The sequence below is a fragment of the Plutella xylostella genome, chromosome 21 (genome assembly GCF_932276165.1).
Source record: "Plutella xylostella chromosome 21, ilPluXylo3.1, whole genome shotgun sequence".
Lineage (NCBI taxonomy): Eukaryota > Metazoa > Arthropoda > Insecta > Lepidoptera > Plutellidae > Plutella > Plutella xylostella.
In genome coordinates, this window is record NC_064001.1 from 1,524,143 (window position 1) to 1,536,941 (window position 12,799).

General features: G+C 38.4%; 1 protein-coding gene across 1 annotated transcript; it reads left to right on the forward strand.

Annotated features, from left to right (window-relative positions):
- The first annotated feature begins 228 nt into the window (after window positions 1–228).
- Window positions 229–12,774, forward strand: LOC105381067 (katanin p60 ATPase-containing subunit A-like 2). The gene is made up of 8 exons (XM_038116051.2): window positions 229–315; window positions 1,748–1,912; window positions 8,354–8,548; window positions 8,907–9,109; window positions 9,544–9,727; window positions 11,599–11,795; window positions 12,143–12,387; window positions 12,600–12,774. The coding sequence occupies exons 1-8, from the start codon at window positions 268–270 to the stop codon at window positions 12,734–12,736; spliced, it is 1,374 nt and encodes a 457-aa protein (XP_037971979.2). The 5' UTR covers window positions 229–267; the 3' UTR covers window positions 12,737–12,774.
- The last annotated feature ends 25 nt before the right edge of the window (window positions 12,775–12,799 follow it).

The window sequence follows — 12,799 nt, forward strand, 5'->3', positions numbered from 1 at the left end:
TTTGTGGCACTATACAAGTTACCTCAGATTTGACAAGCGAGCAACGTTGCTTAAGGATTATTAATTTCTAATGTTCGGTGGTGGTAACCCCACAGCCCGTTATTGTTCAGAGGTGGGGTGGAATGGGAATAAAAGCGTTTCCATGGTAACGTTTACTCATCCTAGCAACAGTAAACAACCCCCTGGATACAATATTTTTGACAGTTTTGGCATAAACGTAAAAACGTCAATAATATCCTTGTTTTAATTTGTTTGTATTTTTTTTAAATGGCTGGTATTAACAGGCCTATGAGCCAAATGCGGAAGATTGAAACAGTGAGTCTAGTTGTATCTATTTATTCCTACTTCTAGGTACTTATACTGAATATATTAATGCCATGAGATAGGAATCAGCTGCCGTGTTGTCAGCAATGATTTCAAAAGGAGTAAAAAGTTATTATTCAGTACAAGTGCCATATAAAACAAGAATAGTAGATAGTTATTATAATTATGTCAATGTTTGTCGGTGTTGTCGTAAGCTACAACAATATTTTCCCCTTTCTTTGGGTGAGAATAGTTGGCAATGGAAGTCAGCTGCAACCACTTCACAGTCCTAAACAATGTTGTTGAGTTTAATAAGTTTATCTAAGTCCGCTCATAGATGGCGTAGTCGGGTGGTCATGTACATCGCGGTATGGTTTGATCTCAGCTGATGTTTTTATATTTTCGTTCGGTCATTCGATCGCTGAGCTCTGGCGGGTCACTCAAACTATGTGACGAAAAACGAGGTTTCAGAGGGCTGCTGCGCGAGCCACGACTCTATAACAACGAGAAAGAGTCATGGTTCGCGTAACAACCATAACAACACTCTGAAACTTCATTTTTCGTTCCGTGACAATGAGCCGTTAGTTAAAAAAAAAGTTTTCATTTTTGGAGAAACAGATGGCGTTGTCTGAGTTGTACTATCTGTCAAACCCTCAGAACACAGATTTTGTGTCAGCTCACACCTTATTTCCACAGAAGAAATTCTATATCTGCCCTCATACGTTCTCTACAGCAACGACGCTTGAAAAATACACATTCAAAACTTGTAAATTAGACAAAATAGTCTTACTATTAAAAGTAGTGAGTTCTTATTCTGAGTTTAATACTTCGAATTCTTTGCTCTCTGTGTGCAATATTTGACAGTTGGTACACTATGTTGTCACGACATCTATCGGCTTGTACAAAAACTCGACTGACAGCTGTCAAGGAAAACGGCTCATTCACGCTCGTTCGTTCGTTCGATGTAATTTAAGGAGTAACCCCGCTGAGCTCAGTCTCTCTCTCCTAGTGTTGGGGGTAGTTCGTAACATTGTTACTGCAGCTAATTACGACGCTCGTCTGGATTTGGGTTGCAACCACTTGCAACATCATAAATTAATGTGTCATGAACATATTAATTTTGAATTTTAGTTTATAATGAAGTTAGTCGAGACTTGTTGGGCAAATAGGTTACGCAAGCAGCACAAATTTAGCATTAGATTAACTACATATAAGCAAAGTAGTAGACCTTATTTAATCTAACTACATGAAAGCCAGCAGCAAATGTCTTTTAAGGATAAGACAGTATACTTATTCAAAAACCACCTTCTAATTTATTTCACTATTCAGCACCCATTTATCTTCACCCACAAATTACATACAAATTTCTTATCATCATCATCACCAAAAATCATCAAATTAACTACTTACTTGTCATTTTATGTCATTCAAAAACTGTTTTCAGAAAGAAGCCATTTTCCGTGTCCGCAAGAGAATCCTGAAGTACCTGGTCCACGCGTTCTTACGACAAGAAGGCTTCCTCACGACTGCTGACAGCCTGGTCACTGAGGCTGGGCTGACGGGAGAATATGAAGTCTGCGATAATATTGACCTGGACATAATACTACAGGTAAGCTCCCTTGTGGTATTAGGACAGCTTCCTGGCAACTGCTGATACCTTGGTAGATGAGGTAGGACTGAAAAGAGAGTTTGAATCTTTGATAAACAATATATGAACAACATGTTCTTATACAAAAGTACCTACATTATAAAAAAACAAAGCTAAATACCTACTGTCCGCACTTTGTTTACTGTCGTCAACTATTGTACCTACCTCTGAATTAACTCACAAATCTTCCAACCTATTTTTTTTTTAACTAATTGAAAATAAGGGCTCACTTGGAAAGTGATGTGTTTTACTTGTCCAGACGTTTCTTTAGCACTGACATTCCATCTAGTTCGTAGTATTGTGTTTCGAAATCTACAATAACATTGACTTCGACATCACTACAGTTTAGTACAGTTCTCGTGATAAGAAAGCTTCTTTACGACCGCTAATATCCTAGTAGATGCAGAGCCAGACATACTTAAGTATCTACCTCGTCGTAAAATATTAACTTGTGTAATTCAAAGAAATTCAGATTCAGCAAAGGTTTTTCCGTGCCGGCACAGTATATAAAAGTTTTACTCGCTCCGCGATAATCGTAAACTTTTGCAGCCGCCGTATTTTTTGTTTCAACATTGTACTCCCTTAAGGTTCTCACCCGACTGGGGCCTAGTAAAGTGGACGGTTCCATTGTTTACTATAAGTAATTTGTAAAGTTATAGAATGAGCCCTATGGCAGCAGTCAAATGCATACATTTGTATGTAATTTTTTCGTTCGAGAAAACTAGGGCAGATTCGAGAAAGCCAGGTGCAGGTACTTACACCCCCACAAAGAATACAATACCTGGACCTGGTGTATGTATCTGTTATCTGTTCTGTTAGGTTCAGTTCATGCTATATTATATATGAAGTACTGCTCTGTATATTTAGAAATTGTGTTGCACATTATGGTTTCAGTTTCCCTTCTACCGAATGTAGGTAAGTATATTTTGTATCGCAGGCCTGAAAACCATATCTATATCACTTTGGAATGCAATACGGATACAGTCCAACTAAAGGCATAAATCTGCTCGGTTCACAAAATGATTTGCTCCAGATATCCCGCTGTCGCTACGCCAAGATGCAGATATTTGTAAACAGATACCGTTCAGGAAGGTTACTCTATACTGACGAAAAACGAACGAACGAGAGCTGTCGTGCAATCGGCACGTTTAATACAACGAGATAGAGTCGGGGCTCGCGCAGCAGCCCTCCGAAATTTCGTTTATCGTCATATAGAGTGACTCTTCTGGGCCCTAATTCAGGCTTTCCGATTCTGTAATAATGATATCCGTGGGAAATAAATATAAAAGTTAGCACTTAAATAATAAGCTAACTAGAACGGTGACTAGAGTTCGGTTTTAAACAGCATAATAATTACCTAAATCTTATAATTAGATCTCTATACATATATTTACTAAGTGCCTACGAGTAGCAACTCAATAGATTAGCAGATCAGAATAGGGGTTTGAATTTAAATTTATTCCAGACTGCCATCCGTGCTTTCAGCCTATACCTAGACTATAAGTTCATATGTAAACGCACCGTCGCATTGTTTGCAAGTCGAATATGAGATATTGCAAGCAATTTAATGAAATTTATGACGGAACTAAAGAACGTAAGTAATGGCTTTATGAATCCCGAAGGTACCTATGTAATATTATGACCTAGGCGAAACTGAGTGGGACTTATTGTGTAATCAAATAATCTAGGTAGTTTGTTAGGTATACAAATAAATAGTAAATTAAATTTATTGTAAAGAATTAAAATTGTTTCTTAAGACAATCCAAAATAAATAGAATTTGATTTAAAAAAACTATCTTACCGTAAAATTCTAAGAAAGTAGGTACCTAGTACACTAACCTTCTGTCGTTTAGTCTCTATAATTTAGACTATTGATCGGAGTATTTTTGACTGGGCTATTCATAGATTAATAATGTGTACCGAATTTCAACTATAAATGGGTTATAATTAATTAATGGCTGTGGGACATTTAACTTCATAAACAATTAGACAACAAGTCGGTGTTACTTTTAGAGGATTTAATTATTATATACTAAAATTATTATAACTATATATACTTTTCAGCACTAAATAAACCTACGTTATGAATGTTACCTACTTCTTATCTAGTTAAATTAAGCTTAATATTCTTATTTCATTTATAATCTCCGCGAGCTGAGAGGTACTTTACTATTCTCTTTGTATCGTTTTCGACATCAAAGAGGCCTTAGAACTAGAACTGGCTATTGAATCTCAAACATATTTGAGTTTCAATAGCTAGATGATTGATCTTATGAGACTGTAAAAGTAGTTAGATAGGTTGGTAGTTGTTGGTACTTACTGTAGCTAGGCAGATAATATAGGTATTAAATAACTATTTATTGAACAAGTGTAGCCAGGTTTTAAATAACTATTTCAGGGGCGGATAGATTATTATTAAAACGTAATAGGTACATAGGTACTATAAGGATAAGGACCTACCTACCTATATGTGTAGGTGTCACTCATGGTATGTAGAATTGGTATTCTATACTGTGTACAGGTTATTGCAAAATAAGTAATATCAGCTCAAAAGGAGTCACCCGCTCATTACGAACGACGGCTGTTCTACGGATTTTAGAAGTTGCGAAGTTTTTAACATCCTGCATTAACGCCTACAATATCGACATAAATATGTAAACTTATTATACTGCAACCGCAAGGGTTACGCAGTAAATTGTCAGTAACTAGGCATGGTGAGCCAAATTACAGTGTGCCAAGGTTCCAGCAGACATGTGGCGCTCAAGCCGCAAGCCACAGAGCAAAAAGTATAGCGGGAATTATAGCCTGCCAGGTGCAGCTGCTAGGGTAGACTAGGCTTTAATAGTATACCTAACTATACATAGAGACCTAGCTATAGGTATATAGATAGGTCTCTGCGTATAGTTATACTATAGGTGGAAACTTAGCTTACCTGTCATATAGCCTAATTACAGGCAACTCGAATTTCACGACAAATTCTATGCATAACAATATTTTGTAATACTTAATCGAATAAGTACACCAAGGTTGAATAATTTTCGAAGTAGACCTACCTAATTCTGTTGATATTTTCCGGTAGTCTTTACTAGAGGTTTAAAAAACACACTTATAGCTGAACATAAAAGAGTAGAGAATAATTGAGGGCGTGGCAATCTAAGAAAGTGGCCACACTATTATAGTATAGAAAACGGACAAAAGTATCACGATACTTTAGCAGAAAAAATCAAAACGAGAAATGTTTTAAATATTTACTAATTATAAAATGCCACTTTTTGGGGAGTTTTATGTTAAGAGAAGAAATTAGTAGGGGAGAGGGGGGCAGTCTTGAATGAATTTCATTAAATCAAATCAACTGTAACTTTTATTTAATTGTGTATTTCATAATGTTTTTTTGCACTGAAACACGTGTTGGTTATCCCATTATGTAATTACTATAGGAGAAAAGTGATAGTATCACACATCGATATTTTATTACAGCTTTTTCTTACTCAGGAAAAAGTTCAAATGTGGGGCACATTTGAAATTTCAATTCGAAATGGCAATTCTTCTAAAACTGTGTTTATACCGATTTTCCTGCAACAAATTATTTAATTGGTCAGAAAAGCGACTTGCAAATTATTATGTCTGGGGAATTTATACCGACTCTTAATTCTTACACATATTTTTACAATAGTTACTCTCTCTACGGGTTCGATTCCCGGCTGGGGCAGATATTTGTTTAAAGACAGATATTTGTACTCGGGTCTTGGGTGTTGATATTTATATTTAGTATCTATCTATCTATGTATTTGTGTAGATATATCAGCTGTCCGACACCCATAACACAGGTTCTGCCTAGCTTGGGGTCGGATGGCCGTGTGTGAGATGTCCCCACATATTTATTTATTTATTTATTTTATTTAACACGGAGAGACCGACACACATAGACACCTACAGCTGTAAAACTTATCGATACCCTTTTTGAGTCGGGGGTTAGTAAAAAAGTATCTAGACCTGATGTTTTAACAACATTAGCATCCAGACCCCGATGTCATGAAACGTTTGACACTAGTATTTTCTAACCTCTATAAGAATAACAAATACACATTGAAAGGCATTCTATTACATCAAAATAGTACTTTTTTACAAGAAATATAAGCAATGTATGTTAATGGTTACAAATTAAGTACCTACTCACCAGTATAAAACGCTGCTCTTTCATAAACATCGTATTATATTGACTAATACTTCTCCAGCATCATTCTCCGCCAAACATCGTAGGCAAACGCTGTAAATCATCTGTCTAGCTTCGCTGCGAATGGTTTTATTCATTTTCACTTCGTGAACAAACTCAACAATCCACAAAACTCCAAAATTAAGCAAAATTGGATTTGTTTATACAGGAACAGGGCGAGTTTGACATTCAAACCATAGAAACAGACCACAAATCACAAGTTTTTTTTATTGCCAGGTTTTAAATCTGTTTAGTTCCAAAAACATTAATCTCTACTCTTTTGTATTCAGCTATACATGTTAAACCAGTGTGAAGTTGGCAGCCTAAAGTTAGCAGCCTAAGTGTAGGCGACCAAATTAAGTAGGTTACGATTTCTACCACACACATTATTCAAAATTAAGGCTAATTTCATATTACTAATAAATACAAATTTATAAAATAATGAAAATTTAAAACATCGAATGCCAATCCGCAAAATAAAGAGCAAAATAAATTTTATAAAATCTATTCTCCATAAGTGGATGACGTTTCAACCACGAAGGAGTCGGAAAGCCACGGCCAGACCTAGTTTAAATCGAAGGCTGGTTAAGTATCAACACCTGAAAGAAGTTTCATCAATATTGAAAGAGGATTACAGGTGTCAGTAAGAAGAAGAATGCTGAATTCTGGGGAAAACATACATATTTCACAAAGTTTTTAAAAAAAATCAGGTGATAATGATAATGAATATCTATGTTTTCCCCAGAATTCAGCATTCTTCCTCTTACTGACACCTGTAATCCTCTTTCAATGTTGATGAATTTTCTTTCAGCTGTTGGTACTTAACCAACCTTTGATTTAGACTAGGCCTGGTCGTGGCTTTCCACCTACTTCTAGGGTGTCTGAGGGTATAAAAGTAATATTTAGACTTAGGCCGCTAAATACCTATTTACCTATAACTGGAGAGGTACTCATGTGAGCTGAAAATCCTGAAAATGGTTTTCAGCATTCATCAGTGCCAATCATAAAAACCAGCAGACGTTGTGGTCTTATCAGCATTTTCAGCTGAAAATTTTAAAACACTTTGTGAAATATGTATTTTTTCCCCAGAATTCAGCATTCTTCTTCTTGCTGACACATGTAATCCTCTTTCAATGTTGATGAATTTTCTTTCAGGTGTTGGTACTTAACCAGCCTTTGATTTAAACTAGGTCTGGTTGTGGCTTTCCGACTCCTTCGTGGTTGAAACGTCATCCACTTATAGAGAATAGATTTTTTAAAATTTATTTTGCTCTTTATTTTGCGGTTTTGTCATTCGATGTTTTAAATTTTCATTATTTTATACACTTGTATTTATTAGTAATATGAAATTAGCCTTAATTTTGAATAATGTGTGTGGTACAAATCGTAACCTATTTAATTTGGTCGCCTACACTTAGGCTGCTAACTTTAGGCTGCCAACTTCACACTGGTACATGTTAAGTACCTAGTCAACTGAGAAGAGTATATAAGTAGTTATAATTATACTCTTCTCAGTTGACTTACTACTTATTGCTTAGAATTAAGTCAGGAACTATAATTAATGAGCTTTAGTCATTAAATTAGACCAGTAAACACCAGTACACCTATCCTTAAAATGTATGCAGAACGTGTGTTTTGTCGGCCCCTTAATCAAAAGCGTCTCAACCTCTCAACATCCACTTGACAAACATTCTGAACTGGAGAGCAAGCGAACAAACAAACGTCTGCCCCCGGGCGCTAACCTCCTACCTTTTGTCTGGAACTCCACAAACATTTGCGTTTCTTATTCGTAGGTACATATCTAACTACCTAAATAACTAAATAGTACATTTCGTAATTGCCACATTCGTTTTTAATTTATCTAAACTTAATTATTAGATAGCCAGCCTTCTAATCACACGTTTTACTTTTCTTTAAATGTGCAACTATTCTAAGTAGTTAAGTACCTACATTATAATATAATGCATAATATTACTTGAGCCATTACAAAGGTGCAAAGCATCTTATCAAACCAATCGGTCGCACTTATTCGCGTACCGATATGCCTCGCCGTCACGCCGCCGTCGCAACATTCGTACCCATCGCCTATAAGTGCCATGTCTGTCAAGATAGTTCGCAACGTTAGTCTTGGCTCAAGCCCAACATTACCTACATATCTAAGTCCGTCCCATAACTTCTCTAATCATCAGGACTACTGCAGCTACTACCTGATGCGGTTCAACAAGCAGCCGCAGTTCTGCCGGCAGGTGCCCGCGCCGCGCCGGCCTCCGCCCTCGCGCCGCGCCAGGACTGAGCTGGTGGGGGCTGAGGACGGGGTGAGGGAGGCGCCGGGGGGAGAGGCGCCGGGGTTGCCGCAAGCGGTGCTGGTCACGAGGCTTGGACAGGTTTGCTTTATAAGTACTTACTTGATGATGATTATGTCATGATTTGAAGCTATATCAGCCACCTTCAACAATCAAAAGACAATCTAAACTATACTGAAATAAAATGGAAGGAAAGCGACGCGAATGCCACGGCAGAGATTCGAGAAGGGCCAGCTGCACCGCTTTCTACCGTTTCTAATACCTTCAGCCATTGCGCTTACAGTTAGTTTGTTACTGCTCTTCGCTTTTCTTTCAGTGTTTTGGCCCTTCAAGTCACACTTATAAATCAGGATTAAAAGTCCTAACGGATTGATACAGAACTTACAGAGAACAGAAGGCGGCCTACACCAACTGAAACCTCACCCCTTCTTCCCACCAGGAAGAAGAAGCACCCTCTACAACACCAGCGACAGACCGCAAGCCACTCTCCCAGTTCCTGTCATCCCTGCCCCGGGAGAGCAAGGAGCTGGCGGTCATGCTGTCCAGACACATCGTGAGGCCGAGCGGCGTGAGCTGGAGCGATGTGAAGGGACTCGACGAAGCTAAGAGTCTGCTGATGGAGACTGTGGTGTATCCTGTTAAGTATGTATTTGTTTTGTAATTGTGATGATGGTCTTTTGAAAGATTTCAACTGGAAAGGCTTAGGTATACCTACACTGAAATATTGTAGTAAGTAACCTAACTAGCTAATAAACGAAGGTACAAAATAAATTAATCTAGGTAGTTAGAATGGGAAATGAGGGAGAATTTATGTTTGAGTAAAATTCAATAATTTTCATTTTGAAACAATGCACTTTCAACCACGTGTCTGGGTTTTATACATCCCTGATTTCATGCTAGGGAAAACAAACTTTTCTGACCAGACATACGATCAGCCATAAGTAGCTATACACTTCTGTATCTTGTCAAACTGACGAACCGTCAATGTTTCAATGAACTGGTAGGCGGTGTCAGATTGACAAGGTACAAAAGTGTATAGCTACTTATGCAGCTGACTCTACACCCGAAACCCTCAGATACCCGTCCCTGTTCACGGGCCTGCTCTCGCCATGGCGCGGGGTGCTGCTCCACGGGCCCCCCGGCACCGGCAAGACCATGCTGGCTCGAGCTGCGGCCGCTGAGAGCTGCTGCACCTTCTTCAACGTGTGTTGCAGCAGCGTTGTGAACAAGTGGCGGGGGGAGTCTGAGAAGATTGTGCAGGTGAGGTGAAAAATAGTGTAACTACTTACTTTGTTTTGCAGACAAAGGAAGCCTGAGAGGCCCACTGGTTAAAGGCTGATCCAGGATTCAGACGAGGGGTTCATAACCTCCCCTGTTTCTACAGGGTGTCCCAAAAGTCAACGTCAACCCTTAAAGGGCTCATAGGTCAGCTCATGAGAGGCCAGAATATCACAATATGACCTTAGTAAAAACTCGATAATATTCGAGATATTGACACTTTTATAAATTTGCTGAAAATCGACACCTTGGATCAGTTTTTTGCGTGCCGCCGGTACAAAAATCCATATTGTTAGAATTTGTTTGGAGTTGCATCACCCTGTATAGCCCTGCTATTGATCGCAGTCAAAAAAAATATCGAGTAATGCTGTATGTTTAAAAAAAACACGGTTTTCAAAGTCATAAAAGGTAATCGTATTTTTTATAAACAACTTTGACTCTACATACTGTAAAAAAAATATACCACGCAAACCTGGCACCTTATTTGAAAAGATTGCTCATTTAATGCAGTTTCCAATATGGTATGAAACGTTGTTATTGTTTCAATAAACAAAAAAGTTATTATCCTAACTAATATTATAAATGCGAAAGTAACTGTGTCTGTCTGTCTGTCTGTCTGTCTGTTACTCTTTCACGCCAAAACTACTGAACGGATTTGAATGAAATTTGGTATACATACGGTCTAGACCCTGGGAAAGAACATAGGCTACTTTTTATCCCGGAATTCCCACGGGAAAAACCTTTTTAAGGCGAAGCGAAGCGCGCGGGAACAGCTATATATTATATATAAAAAAAAACAAACATTTATTGACTTTTATTTTTATTTCTCAAAATTATAACACCACATTATTATATAGTACAAAATAAAAGTCAATAAATGTTTGTTTTTTTTTAATAAGGTGTAAAAAACGCAAAATATGTTTTATAAGAGTTTGGTAAGTTTTTCCTTAGCTATTTTTGCGTCATCTTTGTTGCCACGGTTGACCCCACCACCTATTTTACTTTTACTCATTCCAACATGACTTACCCTTAATAAATTCAGTCAGATAAATTTCCTTCAAACAATTTTACATCGAGGTCGTCTTGTACTAAAATAGTAATAACTTTTTTGTTTATTGAAACAATAACAACGTTTCATACCATATTGGAAACTGCATTAAATGAGCAATCTTTTCAAATAAGGTGCCAGGTTTGCGTGGTATATTTTTTTTACAGTATGTAGAGTCAAAGTTGTTTATAAAAAATACGATTACCTTTTATGACTTTGAAAACCGTGTTTTTTTTAAACATACAGCATTACTCGATATTTTTTTTGACTGCGATCAATAGCAGGGCTATACAGGGTGATGCAACTCCAAACAAATTCTAACAATATGGATTTTTGTACCGGCGGCACGCAAAAAACTGATCCAATGTGTCGATTTTCAGCAAATTTATAAAAGTGTCAATATCTCGAAAATTATCGAGTTTTTATTAAGGTCATATTGTGATATTCTGGCCTCTCATGAGCTGACCTATCAGCCCTTTAAGGGATGACGTTGACTTTTGGGACACCCTGTATGTAGAACGGTGCTGCAGTGGATTGAACAGTGCTTGGTAGTGGTTGGATGAGGTATTTATTTTATTTATTTATAATGAGATAGGTAAGTACAAGTTATGTAAGTAATATTTTGTGACGATTATGATGATGGCCTTTGAGGCGTTACAAACGTAAACAGAACAAACCATTAGGTGCCAGTATAGTTGCAGTGCTCATGTAGGTGCTTAGTTAGATATAAAAACTTTCACTCAATACTTACATAGTTAATTAGTTACCTTATCTCACACCAATAACCAACCGTCCATCCAACCAGATCCTCTTCGAGCTAGCAGCCTACTACTCCCCGTCCATCATCTTCATAGACGAGGTGGAGACGCTCGCCTCCGAGCGGTCTGGAGCCGGCGAGCACGAGGCCTCGCGCCGACTGAAGTCTCAGCTTCTGACGGAGCTGGACGGAGCGGCCGACAGGCAGGGGACGGTGTTGCTGCTGGCCAACTCCAATATGCCTTGGTGAGTCTTTTTTTTTGCTTGTGTTGGGGTCCACTAACCCGCACTAGGCCGGCGTGGTGGACTAGGCCGAAAACTCTTCCTTCATTAGAGGGAGACCGAGTGACTTGATGATGAGTCTTTTATTTGCCTAGTGAGTGGATTTGGCCTACGTGGGGTAGACCCTATAAGGGGTAGAGGTGAATGCGTGTATTTTGGCCAGTTTCAACTGATCGTTTCTTTCTAATACTTGACAGTGTTTTAAAGGCTTATTCGATCGAACACTGACAATATTCAGCACCACTGGTTGGAGAGTCCCAAATGAGCCATTATTACAATCGATTCCTGAAAGATTTGCAATAATTTCACAGGGAAATCGACCCAGCAATGCTGCGGAGGCTAGAGAAGCGGATCTACATTCCTCTCCCGGACGCCAACACTCGCGCTCAGCTGTTCGAGACGTTTCTTACATCGAAGAGCATCGAGGTACCCAAGTTGAACTACCAAGACCTGGCCAGAAGGACGGAAGGGTACTCGGGAAGTGATATTAAACTGGTCTGCAAGGAGGCGCTCATGGCTAATGTCAGGAAGATGCTTCCGTGTGCTACGGGCAAAGGTGATCATTTTATAAAACAAAGCGTGGGTGGGTTTCACTATTTGACTGATAAAAATAATGAAGTAAAATATAAAGAAAGATGAGCTGAAGAATAGAAAATGATACGCTAATGATAAATTTTCAGCTGTAGTTATTTGGCTCATTCATATTTCACCTTTTTTGCTGGTGGTGGTAACCGATACGATTGTTTGACAGTAATGTTTCTGTTCCAGCGAGCCAACAACACCGTAAAGACAAAGACAAGCTCAGCTTGTCGGATGTGCTGACGGCCATCGACAAAACCAAACCCGTCTCCAGGAACCTGGCGCAGAGACACCAGGAGTGGCAGAAACAGATGGGCTGCTCTTAATATATCTTCTTACTTTATTTATTATAGTAAACTAGCTGGTCACGCGAGCTTCGCTTCGCCTTG

Bases quoted from the DNA above. Each gene is read 5' to 3' on its own strand.
- LOC105381067 (XM_038116051.2), top strand. From the start codon at position 268: ATGGCTGGTATTAACAGGCCTATGAGCCAAATGCGGAAGATTGAAACA. The intron at 1,913-8,353 runs GTAAGCTCCCTT...TCTAATCATCAG, and splicing joins ACCTGGACATAATACTACAG to GACTACTGCAGCTACTACCT. The intron at 8,549-8,906 runs GTTTGCTTTATA...TCTTCCCACCAG, and splicing joins TGGTCACGAGGCTTGGACAG to GAAGAAGAAGCACCCTCTAC.